The following is an 18726-nucleotide window of genomic DNA, read 5'->3' on the forward strand; positions in this document are numbered from 1 at the left end:
CTTCTGACCTGTTCTGACCTGTGCACATATCTTCACATACACAACACATCACACACATACATAAAGATAGAGAGATAGACATAGAAAGAGAGAGAGAGCATTTTTTTGTTACAAAGGCATCTAGTTTATTCTTATCAGTATCACTGATTCTCAGGGTTCACATTTCCCAACACCGCTCCACCATGTACAGTAGTTAATGTGCAATCTCACTTGTGGGCCTGGGAAGAGGAGGGGCTTGTCTCTGGTTGGGGAGGACATTGCCACTTCACATGGGCCAGGGGACGGTGGCCTGTCCCCATGAGAGGCATGGATGGGTGGGAGGATAGCCACTGTGTTTGCCCCTCCTTGACTTTCACTCTCCTGGGTGCTTGGGGTGGGGACCATGCAGCAAGAGAGAGAGTAATTATAGAATTGTTGGATGGATCCAGAATGTTTGGAGGGAATGCAAATAATTAACAATGTTAGTTTAAGAAGTTTGAAAGAGTTAATTCTAGATGACAGCTTGATCCCTGTCCCCAACTCTCTCCCCATGCTAAGAGCCAAACCCACATAACTGTTTTGTTTAAGAAATAAAAGTGGGCCTGTGTGATGGCTTTCTGGGTAGAGGTGCTTGCTCCTAAGTCTCAGGACCTGAGTTTGTTCCCTGGAGCCCAAACAGTGGAAGGAGAGAACTGACTCCCACAAGTTTTCCTCTCTGTGGCCCTGGCTGGCCTCCCTTTGTATACCAAGCTAGCCCCGAATTCACAGAAATCTACCTGCCTCTGCCTCTGGAGTTCTGGGATTAAAGCCTTACACCAGTATGACCAGCTAAATTTGTAATTCATTATTGCTGAGAGCCCAGCCTACAGGAGTTGTGGTAGGGGGAATTTTGAGTTAGAGACTTGGTTCTCACGCCTTAGGCATGAGGGAGCCTTAGCAGAAGCCGCAGCCTCTGTCTTCTTCCTTGTCTACTGAGTCCCAGGCTAGAGTGGGACAGGGTGATACTGACTCTAGATGGCTGAAGGAGGAGGCAGAAGCAGCCTCTGACTTCATCTTGCCCTGTCTTGGCCTCTAGGTTTACTAACTTGAAAAGGAGCCCATCACACACACACACACACACACACACACACACACACACACACACACACACACACCACTTTGGCGGCCTTCTGAACTTCATCCACAAACACAGCTGAGTGCTGTTTATGTTCCTTTGGCACTTGTTTGCTTTAGCCCCGTAAGTAGATTTTAAAGCTTTCTAGATGCGCTGCAGAAATGGCTCGGCAGTTAAGAGCACTTGTGCTCTTGCAGAGGACCCTGGTTCGATTCTTAGTAGACCCCCTTGGTGGCTCACAGCGGCCTGTAACTCCAGTTCCAGGGAATCAGATGCTGGTTCCAGACACACATGAGATGGATGTTCATACATGAAAGCAAAACACTCATCTGCATAAAATAAAGCTAATTAAAATTTCTCTAGATGCATCTATTCCCTCATATAAATAATTGCTTCTGCATATAATGTACACAATAATTAGCTGGTGTTCTCTGTCTCCTGAGAGATAAGCCTGCCTGGATCTGATGAATTGATCGATTAATTCTAAATGTGACTGTGCCATACATATTTTGCCTGTGTAAAGAGTTTGTACATTTTCAAATAATACAGACAGTATAAGGTGCTATTTGGGGGGTTGCTTTTGGCGGGGGGTATTGTTAATCTTGATTCTTTTTTCTCTTTTTCCTTTTTATGAATTCTTCTTTCATTTATTACAACCTAACTGCAGTTGTTCCTCTCCCAGCCTCCTTCCGCCCCAGATTCTTTCCCTTCCCTTCAGAAGAGAACCAGTTTTCCAGGGACATCAACCAAAAAGGCATAACAACCTACAAAACCTGGTATATTCTCACATCAAGGCTGGACAAGGCAACCTAGTAGAAGGAAAAGGGTCCCAAAGGTGGACAAAGAAGTCAGAGATAGCCTCTGCTCCCACTGCTAGGGATCCACAGGAACACTGAGTTACACAACCATAACATGTCTGCAGAGGACCTAGGTCAGACACATACAGCGGCTCCCTGATTTCTGTGAGCCCACTTGAGTCTTAGTCCCAGGTGACTCTGTGGGCCTGGTTCTTGTGGTGTCCTTGATCCCTCTGGCTCTTCCATGTTCTGTATGGTTTTTTTTTTCTTTAACCCTTTCTACTGATGTTGATAATGCAGGTAAGAGGACCCGATCCCAGGATCCTTTCTGTCATCCAGTGCGATATTACACTCAGCTATAAGGGCCAGCATCCCCTTGCACGTGGCTGTGGAAATGGAGGGTAGACATAGTCCATGATATCAGACATGGATCAGTGGAACAAAACATGCTTCAGAGGGCTGCTGTTGAGGGTCCCTGAGTGACTGGCAACTGAGTCTCACTGTATAATAGACAAATATGTCTCCTTAAGTCTTACATTGCAGGGCTTACACTCACTAAATAAGTATGCCTCCACTCTCTGACTGATAAAGATACTTTTAAAGTTCTTACAGTTGTCTAGTAGATTACAAAAGAGGTTCGTCTTCTGCATCAAGCGTGTTCGACTGCTCTTGAATCAGCTCTTCTTGCCTTGTTTTGGCCTGGCATGGTTAAGCCTCTTTTCTTCACTTGGAAAGTTTGCGCCACCTCTCTTCCTCTTGTTTTCAAGTCCCTATTCGTTTATACCACTAAGGCTATTTGCTTGTGAGCCTTTACTCCCTTAGGTAAAGCTCACCCTCTGATATTCTGCAGTTCCTAAGATGCATCATGTGCCCGAATCTTCACACACGTGTATGGTGGAAATTTTGGCTAAATCACTTTGTGTTCTCAGCAGATTGCTTGTGAGAACCCACCCAGGGGCTATCTTTGGATCTGCCAGTGGCTCGTGGCCACCTCACCGAAATCTACTTGGCTGGTTTGCCTTACCTCCTGCCGCTCCTGTGTCCCATCCTTCTTCCTCGAGTCATGGTGATTCTCCTCTGTTCCTCCCTGTGTCCTAGCCCTCACAACTCTAAGGGGCCCGCCCCATCTCCCTTTGCCCAGCCATGGGCCGCTGGCATCTTTATTGATTGATCAAAACCCAACTGGGGACAAGGACATTTAGCGGTTGGACACACAGATTTCCGGTGGAATCAAAACATTAGACCCAATCTCCAACACATGTGTTTACCACATGTTTGATGCATGGGTGAATGTATAGATGGATGAATGGTATGTGGGTAGATGGATGGAAGATACTTTGTTAGTTGAAAAGGCAGATAAATGGATAGATGATGAAGGGATGGATGTATGGATGGTTAGATGGTAACAATGAGTGGACAGGCAGGTGGATGGGTAGGTAGATGGTGCATGGATAGATGGTGCTGTTCAGGTGGGTGGATGCGTAGACATGATGATCTGATGACCTATGCTTGCTTTCTGTCTGCCCTTCAGGTATCCTTAGGAAAAAGTCGATGCCATTACTTGGCATCCCAGAGCTTTGTAAAACACTATCAAGAAGCTAAGAGATGCCTACCTCTCCCATTCATGCAGATTGGCAGCAGTTATGCACACAAAAGGCTCTGCTGCTGTTTAAGCCTCACTCCCAATTCTCAAGTTTCAGGTCTTTCACTTGCTAGTTGTAGGAATCAGAACCTCAGTTTCCTTATCTATGAAAAGGGGAAATAATAGCACCTATGTCATTGCACTATCAAATAAAATGACCTAGTGTGTGAACAAGCCTAATGTGTCCCACAAAACCATGAACCTTCTTGTATCATACTCTGTGTCTTGTTTTCCTTCTTTCTTTCATAAATTCCCATATTTTACATTTATTGATACTTTTGTGTTCTTCTATAAACAAAATCAAGGCTATGAGATGCCCATTATCCAATTCACATAAAGGTGGCCTTGGATAGACCAAACAGTTACCTTAAATTCCCAGTAAAAATTTACTTTTTACAAGGTTCCATCTCCTTCCAATTTCCCCTTGTGAAATCCAAATAGTGTTTACATGCTCACACCCCAGACGCACAGAGAAAAATGAACACTTTGTTGTTGTTTTCAGATAAGTCAGAGGTGTGTAGCCCAGCACAGCTTCAAACCCTAGGTGTTGGGATTATGGTGAGTATGTACTATCATGCTTTTTTGTACTGTGTGTGTTCCATTAATAGACAAATGCCAAAAAGATATTAACAAACACACAAAGGTAACTTGTAAATTCAAACATAGGAAACAAAAGTACAAGAACCTGACAATTGTCTAGTGAGGAGCTGGGAGGTGGGAAAGCAGTTGGCTAGATTTCTCGCCAGTTGCCTAGCAACCTGGTTTCTCTCCCTATAAAACTAAGGCATCATGTGCCCACTATTTACAAAGGTTTTTTTTTTTTTTTTTTTTTTTTTTTTTTTTTTTTCCATATCCTGCCTTCTGGAAAGTTTTAATGGCTTACACACCATGACAAAGTAAAATAGAACTCATTTAAAAGGAGAAGGTAGAGCTAATTGTTTTATTCCTCATTCAGTAGACATTGGCATGACTCACCTGGTATCCCAGAAGGTATAAAGACAGCTGATGTGTGAACACACTGCCACAATGAGGACAAGTGCCGTGAGAGATGCGCATGAGGTCTGGTGAACACAATTCAAGAGCATCTCAGGGCATCTGGGGGATTTAGTGTTCCTAGAGCTTAGGACACCTGAAAGTTTAAAAGAACAAATCATGCAGCTAAGGACATCAGGAGGGCGGGGAGAGCCTGTAAGGTATCCAAGGAAATGGGAATGCTTATTTCCTTGGAAAACAGGAAGTTGGGTGAATTCAACTCAGAGGCAAGAGGTAGGTGGGTTATTTGGAGCACAGCTCACTCTGGTGGCCTGCATCGTGTGGATGAAGCCACAGGCCTGCAGATGAATTAGCTAGAAGACTGGACTATATGTGGGGCAACTTGGCACCGCAGACGGCGGCCATGGTAGAAGTAGAGACCTCGGAGAGGCAGGGCATCTGTGGAAACAGCATTGCTTTGGGTCACTGGGGTAGAACATGGATGTGATGGAGCTGTCTAGTGTCCTTCATTCTGCTTCTCTGGGTGTTTCCCATACCTGGGGCCATGTGTACTCTGAAGTAGTTCTTTCACAGGCTCAATACTCTGTTGGAGGGTGACCTAGCTGGGGCATCCTTGGTCAAGTGGATAGTTGGGAGCAGAGGAAGAGTGGAGGGGATAGAAGAAGGGCTGCTAAAGTCCTCCAGCTGATTCCATGGTACCTCCGAAATAATCCAAGGGGAGACAGGCCACCTCTTCGCTCCTTGATCTCCTGCCTGTAACCTACTTTGCTGAGCAGGGTAAAAGGGAGAAGCAGCCATTTGAATGGCTGGTTAAAGGTCACATTTTCTGGTACAGTTGGAAGAAAAATTCTACCAGTGGGGCTAGGGATGTAGCTCAAGCAACAGAGTACTTATCCAGCATGCAGGAAGCCCTGGGTCATCTCTAGCACTGCAAAAAGCAAGCATGGTCACACGTGCAATCCAGCACTTGGGAAAGAGGGTCAGGAGGATCAGAAGTTCAGCATCATCCTTGGCTACTTAGCAAGTGGGAGGCCAAGAAAAGCAAAACAAAACAAAATCTCCATCCTGTAGTCAAGGCAAAATGACCACCATCCAATAAAGCTGTCCCAAGAGCTCCAAGGAACAGACCACTGTGATCAAACCACCACAGGGCTTTTAACTGTGGTGGGTTTTTTGTTTGTTTGTTTGTTTGTTTGTTTACCTTTGGGGGCTCTGTGGCTTCTCCTCGCTTTTGCTACTCTGTTTCCATCTTGTGGCTGTGAGGCTTACCGCCCCCCCCCCAAAGTCTTTCAAAGTAGAACTTTGCTTGGAAGCTGGGGCCTGGGACTGTGTCTCCCAAATGTTGCCCCCACCTGGGCAACTGAACCAATAACTGCAGCCTTAGAGTTTTCTTGTCTAAGACATCGCTTTACTATGTAGCCCTGGCTGACCTTGAACTTGCTATGTAGACCAGACTGGCCTCAAGTTCATACAGACCTGCTTGTTTCTGCCTCCCAAGTGCTGGGAACAAAGGACTGCACTACCATGCCCAGCCTTGGAGTTAATGTATTTATTCTCTTTCTTTTTCCCTTTCCCCACCAGTTGTTCATTTGATTCCTCACTCACTGGTAGAGGCTCAGTGGTTACTTCTTCACTGTTAGACACATTTTATAGACTATAGGGACAAATCAATGCACATGGTTATTGAGTAACAAGGAGAAAGATTGTTTTCATCCATCAGTTGCAACTGGAAGAATCAGAAAATAAATGTTTTTGCTAACTTTTTTCAGAGGATGCAGGATCTTTTAGTGGACAATCAGGAAACACTGACCTCTGTGTCTCCTTCCTCAGACTGCAGGCAACATGGAGCTCAGGTCATGTTCCCTGAGAAGCCTTCTCAGTGTCCTCTCCACCCATCCATTTACTCAGCACAAACTAGAGGGTTTGTATATGAGTGATGTTTGTATATGAGCCACTGGCATATTGCCTCAGAGCCAGTGTGGCCAGCATCTGCATCTGAGTGCTGCTGCCAAATGTGGTTCGGAAAGAAAAGTCAGAAGGATTCTGTCCTTATTTAAAATTGTGCCTCTAGCATCCGTTGCTGGTTAAAAGTACATTCTGTTATTCATAAATAGATTCCATAATTACTATCTTCGTGAAGCAATGAAAAATGACATATCTGGTTGGTTGACAGCTGTTCCCTTCACTGCTGGGTTAAGGGAAATTCTGAGGCTTGTTCTAAATTTATCAGAAAAGATCGACCCAGTCAGTTAATTGGCATCTGCCACAGACAAAGAAAGGGGTGTGGCATATTATATTACCTGGTATTTGTTTATCTGTCAACTTGTGTGGGTTTGAGCTACTTTCCTTCTGTTTCATTGGTATCCAAAAGTTAATTTACTGTTTGGGGTTCTCTCAACATACAGTATATTGGAAATAAATAAGTGAAATTGTATGTAGTAACTTCATAATTAATCTATAGTGTTTTTCAGCTTTTCCTCAGAGGGAAAGTAGCCCCGGCCTGCAACAGAATGCATGTGAATTCCAAGTCAAACTTTAAGCATACGTTTTTCATCTCCCCTAATTACAGGGGATTCTTAATAGCTCAAGCAAGAAAGTTGGCATCAGAAGCCTTAAAATAGCTTCATTCCTCTGTTGGTAACTCACACGACATTCCAAGCCTTACCTACTGTCAACAGAAGCTTTCTCAAAGGCCAAAGAGTTTTTGTAAGCCACCCACAGCCTATGTAAGTACTACCTACTACAGAAGGCAGGAGTAACATGACAGTATTCCTCAGAGTCCATTTAGTGGCCAAGGAAGCCTGAGTCACAGAGGAACTGAGTCCCCTCTGTTTCCAATATTTTCATTTGTGTTTGAGTTTAAGTAGCAAACAGTTTGAAGTGTTGAAATGTCAAAAATCCCAGGTGTCCTACTCAGTGTTCTATTGCTGAGAAGAGACATCATGACCGTGGCAAATCTTATAAAGAAACACATTTAATTGGGACTTTCTTACAGTTTCAGAGGTTAGTCCATTACCATGAGGGGAGCATAGTGGCATGTAGGCTGACATGGTGTTGGAGAAGTTGCTAAGAGTTCTACACCCAGATCCATAGATAGCAGGAAGAAGAGAGAGCCACTTGTCCTGGCTTGGTTCTTGAAACCTCAAAGCCCACCCTTCCCTAGTGACACACTTCCTCCAACAAGGCCACACCCTCTTCAACAAGGCCACACCTCCTAATGCCTCTTAAGCAGTGCCACTTGCAAATGACCAAGCATTCAGGTATATCAGCCCATGGGGGCTATTCCTATTCAAACCACCACACCAGGTTAGATAGAGAACTTTCGTTTCTTTTTAAGTGTTTTCTTCAAAAGAAAGTGGGGAAGGGGAGGAACCAGAACTGGACCAGTTGTTGACATCACAAGCCTATGATTTTAATATTGAAAGTACAGAAGATTAATTTTCTAAACTCATCTCTCTTATTTGGTGAGTGTACAAGGTTGTCATAAGGTTAGTTAATTAATTAATTAATAAGATGAACAAATAAGCAAAGTCCAATCTGTACAGAAGCCTGTAGACTGTTTGACCATGGCTGACCAGAGCATTGTGATTAAAAGGTGACAGAATGCTGTGGACTAAAAGACTCGTGGTCATCTTGGGCATCTTAGTCTCTTTTAATAGCAACTTACTATCAACCTCTGTATTTGACCTCACATCCTTTTGACTACTAGATATAAGTCCTGGAAGTTATTTATCTACAAGTTTGTTCACTGTCTTACAAAGCAGAAGGAGAATGTGGTTCCAATCATGGCAGGTCTTTGCCTAAGATAATGGTTAAACAGTTAGCAGCAATGTCACAATGTCAATGTGAAGTCTCACTGTGTCGATCTGAAGTTACAACTCTGGTTTAAAGAAAAATGAGAAAATAGTTTATTTTGAGCAAATAATAATGTGTGACCAAGGTCTCGGGAACACATATTCAGATGACCCTGAGTGGCATGTCCCACGTGGAAGAGGGTTTGTGACATTTTATAGTCATAGAACAAATTAAAGTCATAAGTCAGTGTGCTTACAACGAATATGGAAAGTGGTCCTTAGGAGGTTGGCCACAGTGGACTGGGAAAAGTCTCTTCTGGAGGATTAAGAATTAATGTGGGAGCTGGAGATGTAACTCAGTTAGTAGAGTAGTTCTCTAACTAAAGGAAGCCCTTAGTTGCATCCCCAGACCCACATAAACTGGCCATGACCTGTAATCCTACTAATTTGGAGGTAGAGGCAGAAAGAATCAGGAGTTCGAAGACATTCTTGGCTATGAAGCAACTTCAAGGTCAGCAGGAGGTAAAAGAGACCCTGTCTCAAAAGAAAAAAAAAAATCATATTATTAGGATTCGAAAAGTCAAATTTAGCAAGATGATAAATTCCAGGAGTTTTTATCAAGAGGATATGAGATCAGATATAGAGGTTCATAGCCAGGAACTATTAAAAGACTAACGATAGCCCAAGACAACCTTGGCTCTTGATCCACAACATTCCATCACCCAGCCAAGGTCAAACAGTTCATGGGTCCTTCCGTGTAGATGGGGTTTCAGAGAGCTTTAGTTTGTAAATGAGAACTTCCAGAAAAGACCAAAAAAGGCAAAGGACCATCACAGGGAGTATAAAAGTCATGAATTCGCTAGGCGGTGGTGGCACACGCCTTTAATCCCAGCACTTGGGAGGCAGAGGCAGGTGGATTTCTGAGTTCGAGGCCAGCCTGGTCTACAGAGTGAGTTCCAGGACAGCCAGGGCTACACAGAGAAACCCTGTCTTGAAAAACCAAAAAACAAAACAAAAACAAACAAACAAACAACAACAACAAAAAAAACTATCAACGGCAGATCCAAGGTATTTGGAGAGAAAAAATCTGTATTCATATTGAATATACACAGATAGTCTTATTAATATTTCCAAAAACTAGAGTCCAATAACTATAATATAGCAGTTGTATTGTGTGAGGTAAACAGCCTAAGGATGATTCAAACCTCACCGGAACATGTATATAAGCCTTAGGCAAATCCCATGCCATCCTCTACCCTGAGGGCTTGTGATATGTCACGAGACCTGGCAGCATTTCCCCATGCACACTGAGGGGTGGCTGTCCCCTCCTGTCTGTCACTCCATCATCTATTGCTCCATGTTCTTCTCTTGGGCAGCTCTTTCCCAAGACCTGTTGGTAATACAAATGATAACAAATGGTAAAGAAGATCCATCCACTTACACCCCTGTAGCGCCTGCCGCTGCAAGCCAGCAGTGTGGGGAAACTGATGGGAAGCATGTCACGCCTGAGGAGTTGAGACATCATGAACTCCTCCTAACTGCAAAAGAAATAAGGCAGCAGGACAAATCTCAAGTGGGGAAAGGGAAATACAAAATGTTTACAAGGAGAATATTCTACATGGACATTTGTGGGAAAAGCGAACTGTCAGAGGAGGAAAAACAGGCACTTTGTGAGTGGTTCTCTGTTCATCTACCCTCCTTCCCCATAACCCTCCCAGCAGTGCATCCTGCTGTGATCCAAGGATCTGCCGTCAAAGATCAAAGTGCCTCTGACTGCTCAGAGGGCAGGGGAGAGACTTGTTGGGTCTCTCTGAGGTGAGCATCCCTCCTGGGAGCAGCATTAGGTATATAAAGCAGTAAAGGACAACAGGGAGCAGCCAGGTTCTTCTGCTGAATCTGTGTGTATGACTGTTGTCATTCATCTGTCACCAGACACAAAGCGACAGACTGTGTGACCTACAGGTCCTTTCACTTGACAATATCTCACCTTTTCGTTCATCTGTAAAGTTAGCGCAGTGGTGGTATCATAGCAAACACCTCGTTTTTGTTGTTTGTTTTTAAGTTTTCATTTTCCTCATTTCCTCTTTACGGTATGCAGGACGTGCATAACAAACGCTGGCATGTTTTAGTTACGGCTTTCATTTGATTCATTCAGAGGATGTTATGGTTTCCACATCCCTGGTCATGAGTGGTAGAGGTAGTCATGCTTTCTTTCACAGTACAGGGCATGGGGGGAGGGGGGCAGGGAGACAGTGCCAGAAGTGAGGCTGAGAGAGATGAGACCAGTGCACAAAGAAGAGCTTTGTGGGGCCTGCCAAGGCTTTGGGTGGAATCCTAAACTGTTCGTGCCTCTGTAGTGCCTCTGTAGGGCCTTCAAGTGGAAAGTGGAGCCATCTAACCTGCAGTTCAGAAGGTTTGCTCTGGCAGCAACAGAGGGTGGTTTAGGGAAGAGAATGGCGACGGCCAAAAGCCTGGTTAGAAAGTCACTGTCTAGTCCAGAGAGGCCAAGACTGCAATGAGACCAGAGCAATGGGAGAGAGAGAAACTGGGGTCCCTTTTGTAGGGTCTTAGAATGAATTTTTTGGTTTGTTTTTGTTTTGGAGAAGGGGTTTCTGTGTAGCCTTGGCTCTCCTAGAAGTAGCTCTCTAGACGAGGCTGGTCTCAAGCTCACAGAGATCTGCCTGCCTCTGCTTCCCACGTGCATGCGTTAAAGGCATGCGTTAACACCTTCTAGTGATAAATGGATTTTAAAACAGACTCAGAAGGAAGTATTTTAGAGGAGAAATAAAACAACATAGCAGGTAAGATAGAGATCTTAATGGCTGCTGGAAGGTGGAAGCCAGAGAAGAGGAAAAGAGTCACACTTCTGAGTTAAATGTAAAAAAAGATGGGCTCAGCAGTAGAAGCCAGTGAGGCAGCTGCATGAGGCAGTGAAGGGAGCAGGTAGGTGGGCATTGTCTTCCGAGATAAAATGTCTGATGGCACGGCAGCTGGGTTTGACTGATTTTGACTGATGTCCAAAAACTGGAGATGCAAAGAGGAGGAAAGGGATCTGGGGACATGGCCTTGACACAAACCCTTGCTCTGCAAGTATGAGGACCAGCCAGGCATGGTTGCATGCGCATGTTTCCTCTCCACTGGGGCTAGAGATAGGCAGATACTGAAAACTCGGTGGCCAACCAGCCTATCCAAAAACAGAGAGACCATCTCTTCTGCCAATAAGCTGGAGAACCAGAGAGGAAGGTGCCTGACCTTGTCCTGCTCCGGCCTTCCCATGCATGTGCACAGACACACATCTCCACAGTCCCATGCATGCACCACATCCCCACACACATCCTCATCAACACAGCAGAATGGGAAAAGGGGAGGAGGAGGGAAAAAAAGAGAAAGAGGGAGGGAAGGAGTTGGGGCTGGGGTGGGCAGAAGTTACACTTTCTGAGTTAGAAGTCAGAAAGCCAGCAGACTTAGCAATGATGGTCTGTAGGCAACTGGGTGGAGAGAGTGACTTCTGGAGTGTCTAATTTTATGCCTCATTAAAGGGCAACTATCCCGTTCATATTTTTAAACATGTTTCCAGGTATATCATGTTTCCAGAAGTGAGGACTTTTTGAGGTTTTTTTTTTTCCTGTTCAGGTGATTGGCAGGACCATTTTGATTGATTTAAGAGAAGAGACAATAGAAAATCTCTATGATCTTGGAGCCTTTTGGGTAGTTTGGGATGTCATGCTTCTAGCCAGGGTCAAAGGTACAACTCAAATTCCATTCTTCTGACTAACCATCATGTAATAATATAGATTCAAAAGCAGATAAAGAGAAAAGAAAATCCAAACACCTAGACCTGGGTGTGGTGATGCCCACCTTTAGTCGTAATAATGAAGAGGCAAACACAGTTGGATCTCTGTGTTAAGGGCTACCCTAGTCTGCATGGAGACTTCCAGGCCAGCTAGAGGTGCATAGTAAGACTCTATTATAAAAATAAATGAATAAGTAATTAAAACTAAACTACTACAATAGTTGCACTGGTTAGTATTTGCCAGTTTGACACAAACTAGAGTCACCTGGGAAGAGGTTCCTCAGTTGAGGAATTACCCAGCAGGCTGTGCTGTGCGCACATACGTGGGGCATTTTCTAGACTGATGATTGATGTGAGAAATCCCAGTCCACTGTAGGCTGTGTCGCCCACGGGCAGGTGGGCCTGGGTGACATAAGACAAGCAAGGCAGTAAGCAGCACTCCCCCGTGGCCTCTGTGTCAGATTTCTGTCATTGAGTTTCTGCCCTGACTTTGTTCAATGATACACTGTCAACTGGAAGAAGAAATACATACTTTCCTCTCCATGTTGTGCTGTGGTCATTGTGTTTATTACAATAGAAAGAGAGAGAGAGAGAGAGAGAGAGAGAGAGAGAGAGAGAAAAAAAAAAAAAAAAAAAAAAAAACAAAGTGCAGAACACCAACCATGCTTTTACCAACACAACAGCCTCCCCAGAATGAGCTTCACTCAAACACTGCTATCTCCCTTCCATGTGGTAATTGTAACAATTTCTCCTTCCTTTCATGTGGTATTTCAGACTCTAATGGGAGGGGATAATTTGTCACACTTCCTCTTCCTCAATGTTAGTGTTACCAGGCACACACTGGTAGAGTCCTGACTAGCTGCCCTATGAGAGGAGAAGGCCACAGGAGCAGGGAAGGCCTTATACCTGTGCTTCTGGCTCAGTTGACTGAGATTGTCCTTCTCGGTAGAACAATATCCCCAGAACTGTTTTGGATCTGACACTTGAGGCCACAGGCCCAGATGACAAGTCTCAGAGATAGTTTTTTGGGGTCTGGAAAGCTGGTGTTCTGTTGAAACACCAAGGGAAAATGGACACATGACAATTGACACACAGCCCAAGAGAACCCAAGAGAAGTTTGAAGTTTGGAGCTGAAGGTGAGGGTGACTAAAGCTATTTGGTCCTCCATCGAGAGTACTGATGTCCATGGATAGGGCTGCTCTCCCCCAAGGGATGGAAAATTGAGATAGACAGTCACAGTCACTACTCAAGTCAGGGTGGGAGGGAACAAGTTACTAAAGAAGCAACAAACAAAAACTTGAACATTCGTCATGCGCTAAGGATAGAACACCACCGATGAATTGGTCAGTCTTCTGTGGAAAACTGTTGAGCCCTGTGATGGTGAGCATGTCCGTTCCCAGCATTCTGGAAGCTAATGCAAGACTCAATTTGAGGCCATCCTGAGCTACACAGTGAGACTCAGTCTCAAAAGACCCCAAAACAACCACCCACATTTTTTTTTAATTTAATGAATATAGAAACATTCACCAAAAACAAAACTCTATCCTTAAGATTATTATATAACAGAGTATTTACTTCACCATAAGAAGAAAACTTGATGTTTTAAGACTCAAAGAAAGAAAAACAAATGTCTGAGACTAAGAGAACCTTTAGGCATAGATCAGCTTTCAGAGACGTTAACTAGAAAAGAGGAGGAGGTAACTAGGTAGAGCATCGGAGGTGGAGAAAAGTGCAAGTTCAGCAATTATGAGCTTGCTAGGGGAGACAGAGTGGAACTGTGAATGCCTTCATGCTTCATGGAGGATTCATACACGGCCCTTTGAGTGACAGGTACTCAGTGAATGTCAGTGTGCCAGGAGAGGAGACAACATGGCGAATAGGACAGAAAGACCAATGCAGTTTGGGAGCACTCAGTTTAGCCAGGGGAGAGACAACAAATGACCCCACAATATAGCCCTGGAATATACTGGTGTCACACGACTGGTGGTCATATCCAGCCAAGGTTTTCTAGATTTTTCTTTTTCTTTTTTTGGGGTTTTTTTTTTTTTTTTTTTTTTTTTTTTTTTTTTTGGTTTTTTTGTTGTTGTTTTGTTTTGTTTTGTTTTTCGAGACAGGGTTTCTCTGTGTAGCCCTGGCTATCCTGGAACTCACTCTGTAGACCAGGCTGGCCTTGAACTCAGAAATCCACCTGCCTCTGCCTCCCAAGTGCTGGGATTAAAGGCATGCGCCACCACTGCCCGGCTAGGTTTTTCTTATAAAACATTGTAATAAAGGTATTCAGGGATTACAAAATAGCAAGAAAATAACATTCAAATTTCTCCCTAAAAGTTCACTTACAGAACAGTTTTCCCTACTCAACATGGGTCCCAAACTAGCTCAGGCCAGATTGCCTCCCTACCCTCATACCTAGACATAACTGGAGTATGACTGAATAGAAATTGTTTGATGGTTGTTTGGGGAGAAGGAACTTAACTCTATTGTCTGGAGAGAGTGGTACATGCAGCTTAGGGAAGGCAGGGCCATAGGTTGTCAAGTGCATTGTTTGGAGGGTGGTGTGTGCACGTAGTATGTGCTGTAGCAGGCTGCCAAGTGCATGTTAGAAGAGGGGTGTGTGCATTGCACAAGCCAGGTTCATTACTAAACTATTTGTTCATTACCTGCCTCACTGGGAAGAGGGGGTGAGGCGGGAGAGAATGTACCATGGCCCATGTAAGCTTCAACGACCAGGAGCCAATGCTTCCAGGCCTCTTCTCAGATGAAGAAAGTGAAGCAGACTGAAGTTGTGCTGATAACCTTAGTGAATTTAGGTACCAAGGAAGTAAAATGGCCTGTACAGCCAAACCAAGTGGGCAACTGCCCGAAACTCAGGTTATCCAGGAGGCCACGTGACGAAGGGGTAGACAGGGCTTTCTGAAGAAAGCTGCTGTGACTCTGAGGAAGGGAACAGCATACGGATGACACCATCCCTGCTCCAACCGAAGCCCCGTGCTCAGAGTGAATCCAGAGCCTGCTGAGGTCTCATGGTCACCTCACCAGAAAGTCTTTCCCTAGCATAAGCTGCTGGGGACGGGGCCATCTTGAGAGCTTCCTTTTAGAGACTTCTACTCGGAGAAAGACAGAAAAGAATTCTAGGGCAAGGCAAGTGTAAAGCGTACACTTTACAAGTGTAAAGCGGGGCTGCGGTGGATTAGTGTATGTGGAGAAGTTCCGTATAAATGTAAGCGTGGGAGAGAGCAGGTGCTTAGGAGGAGGGTATGCACCCTTGGGTGTGGGCTGCCCAAGATAGAGTTGTCCTGTCATTACAACAGCCACACATACTGGTTTTGGTGGCTTCTGAAGCTGCAGCTCCAAAGGTAGCTAAAGAAACTTTCCTTTTTCTGGTAAGTGAGATCATAGGGTGGTTCTTATGTGCACTGGCTAGGATTACAGCTGACATGATAAAACTTGAGATCACAAGGGCTGTGGGGAACATTAAGCTATCTTTACTGTAAACAAAGTTTTAGTTCTATTTGGGAGACTTCCAGAAAACACCTGCAAAAGGATAGAAGCGAACCTTGAGCACAGTTTATTGCTATTTTAACATTCCCATTTGATAACAACAAAAAAAAAAAATCTATATAAAAGGGATATTGTCCCTCTGTCAGCAACCTTCACAGTCAGTGGTGTTCACTGTGCTGAAATTCTTGATTCTCAGCTGGCAGAAAGCTTCCACCAGGCTCCAAAACAAGGGACTGCTTTCTCTTTCCACTTACCCATCTTGTTTCTGGGCTTTCTATCCTGCTCAAGGTACAGGGTGGCCTGGGGCTGACTAGAGCAGGAAGCCAACACCCACTGTAACAGAGACTTCTGTCAGCCCTGATTCGCCTGGATGAGGTGAAGAAGTCCTTGAGTCGCCCAGTTATGAGGACTCAAGACATGGCCCAAGGGAAGCAATGAAAAGGGGGTTCTGGAGGGGTGTCTGCATTCTACTAAGGTGCTGGTGGGTTGGATGATTGGGTCTTACCTGTGGGCTAACTCTAAAAAACAATGGAAATGAGCTAGGTAGGAGGGCCTGGTACATGTGGTCTGTGGAGCTGGCTGACTGGAAGAGGGTGGGGCAGGAGTTCCCACTCACAGTGTGTGCTGGGGGTGTTGCAAATGCACACATTCACAGCAGCTTCACTGGATGAGGAGCCCGGGGCAACAATGCTGTACCTACCTGTGATCTACATGTCTCTGGGCTCAGCCCAAGGGTTGCCTTTAGAGGTAAGGAGAACACCAGAACATGTATGTGGATAAGTCTTATAGACCCCAGCCCATTTGGGGGACCACTGGGCTAACACTATACTTAAAAATATGCTTTTATTGGAAAATTCAGGATACTTATTTTTTTTTTCTTTTTCATTTTACGTAGGCACTGGGAAATCATGAATTTGATAACGGTGTGGAAGGACTGATTGATCCCCTCCTCAGAAATGTCAAATTTCCGATTCTGAGTGCAAACATTAAGGCACGGGGGCCACTAGCTCCTCAGATATCCGGACTTTATTTGCCATCTAAAGTTCTCTCTGTCGGTGGTGAGGTTGTGGGGATTGTTGGATACACTTCAAAGGAAACCCCCTTCCTCTCAAATCCAGGTATCTTCTACTTTCACGGTACTTGTAACTTGGGAGTAGATGTGGTAAAGCAGTGATTGGCCGGCCATGTTTTTATAGTCTATAGCAGATGAAGAATGGTGATTAGCAAGCCAAGGTGGCAGATTCTGTGTTGTTCTCAGTTATCCCCTGAAGGGCATCGCTGTCTCTGCTCGGTGAACTTCTTTGTTGACTAAACAGTGTCTCTGTTTAATTCTGTGTGTTCAAAATTGCAAGTGAAGCTTGGCACAGGCAGCTCCCATAGATCTCTGGTTCCCAATAAAACAGTTTTCCCAGTTCTAGTCTCAGAGCGTGCACACATGTATAACATCAATTCCTGGCACATTTAATTTGAAATCCACCCCCTGCCCCGTGCATGCGTGCATGCGTGCATGTATGCATCCTAAAATACATCCCATGAAATTTATACATGTGGTGTCCAGACCTGAGGCATTTCTCAGAACTGTTTTGTTGTTGGACTAACCAAAGGATTGGCTAGCAACATTCTGCCCACACCCTTCCTCCCCGCCCCCTCCCCCGGGGAGCTCTGTGCCTCACACTGTTCTAGGCACTAGAAACACCAATCAAGAAGTCTGTTTCTCCCTGTGCTCATATTCAGTGAGAGAATAAATAAATGAGGCTGTGACAGAAGATAGTGAATAGAGTGAAGAGAAAGGAGGCAGGAGAGGAAGGGGCTGCATAGCAGAAGGAGGGGTGCACCTTGCTCTTTTAGAGGAATACCCAAGGAAGGCTGACAGAAAAGGGGGCTGCGATGGTTAGGATTAATAGTCAACCTTGCAAGAGTCACCTAGGAGACAAGACCCCAGGAATGTTTGTGAGGTATTGTCTTAATTAAGGTGGGGCAATCCACCATAAAGAAAGATGGCACCATTCCCTAGGGTTGGGTCCTGGGCTGCATGACAGAAAAGGACACACACTTATCGTTCTCTGCTTTCTAACTGTGGGTGTTGTGTGACCAGCTGCCTCAAGCTCCTGCCACCAGGACTTCTCCCCCCAAAATGATGGACTGTACCTCAAACTGTGAGCCAACCTAAGCCCTTTGCCCTGTAAGTTGTTTGTGGTATTTTTATCACAGTAATAGGAAAAGAAACCAAGACAAGGACTCAGTGTCGAGGGCTGTCCAGGGAGCCCCAAGCTTATCGGGGTTATAGACAAGACTCATATCGTCCCTGGCGTTCCTGTGACGGACAATGGTAGCAGAACATTAACGCTCTTGAAGTTTTCAGTGCTGACTTAAGCCACTTCAGCACTGCTGAGCCAGCCGCTAGCTTCCCAGCTGCTCTTCGGGAGCCTCCATGCTTTCATGCTGGGATTTATCTTCCATACTTTGCATCTGTGGAGTTGGCATGTGGGAACTCAATAGTTGCATTAGGGAAGTGGGCAATGGCTGCCTCTCCACTAGTCGGCTGATGTTTGGAGAAACTCTCGATTTTGATACTGGGCTTTACAGACTTCCCTTCTGAAACCTCTTTATGAGACTTTTGCATCTGGGGCACCTTTGTTTTAGTGTCAGTTCTTAGAAACTAGCCTGAGAGCACCTAGGCCAACTGGAGAACTGCCTGGCAACAGAGTGCTGGGTGAGACTTCAGGACGGCATGTCTGTGGTCCCCTCTCGGCCACTGGAGACCTACTGACTTGCTAGTTTTGGGCTAAAGGCTAGGAGGCCTGGTTCATGTGTCGGCACAGGATTCCAGGAGCTATGGCAGTCAGAGCCCAAGGCACTCGTTATTAGCACTGGGTGGTAGTGTGAGCTCTGTGAGCTTGGCTCCCCTTCCTAGGGCAGATGAGGTCTCTAGGTCATGCAGCTCTCAGTTCTACTCTAATGCTGCCACCCCTACCTGCAAGTGAGCAGTTATCATCCACCATGCCAAAATTAGTTTCCAAGGGCCAGCAAGACAGCTCTGTGGGTAAGGAAGGGGACCTGCCACCTCACCTGATGCCCTGGAATCCACATGGTAGAAAGAGAGATCTGGCATCCAT

General features: G+C 45.1%; 1 protein-coding gene across 2 annotated transcripts in view; it reads left to right on the plus strand.

Moving 5' to 3' along the window:
• Nucleotides 1–18726, plus strand: part of Nt5e (5'-nucleotidase ecto) — a 47004-nt gene that overhangs the window by 10229 nt on the left and 18049 nt on the right. The window contains exons 3-4 of one of the 2 annotated variants that reach the window (XM_076917694.1): nucleotides 4035–4090; nucleotides 16506–16728. In XM_076917694.1, coding sequence (XP_076773809.1) covers nucleotides 4035–4090; nucleotides 16506–16728 — 279 coding nt within the window. The remainder of the gene's footprint in view (nucleotides 1–4034; nucleotides 4091–16505; nucleotides 16729–18726) is intronic. The other variant, XM_034483889.2, reaches the window with a different exon arrangement.

This window comes from Arvicanthis niloticus, chromosome 21 (assembly GCF_011762505.2).
Source record: "Arvicanthis niloticus isolate mArvNil1 chromosome 21, mArvNil1.pat.X, whole genome shotgun sequence".
Classification (NCBI taxonomy): domain Eukaryota; kingdom Metazoa; phylum Chordata; class Mammalia; order Rodentia; family Muridae; genus Arvicanthis; species Arvicanthis niloticus.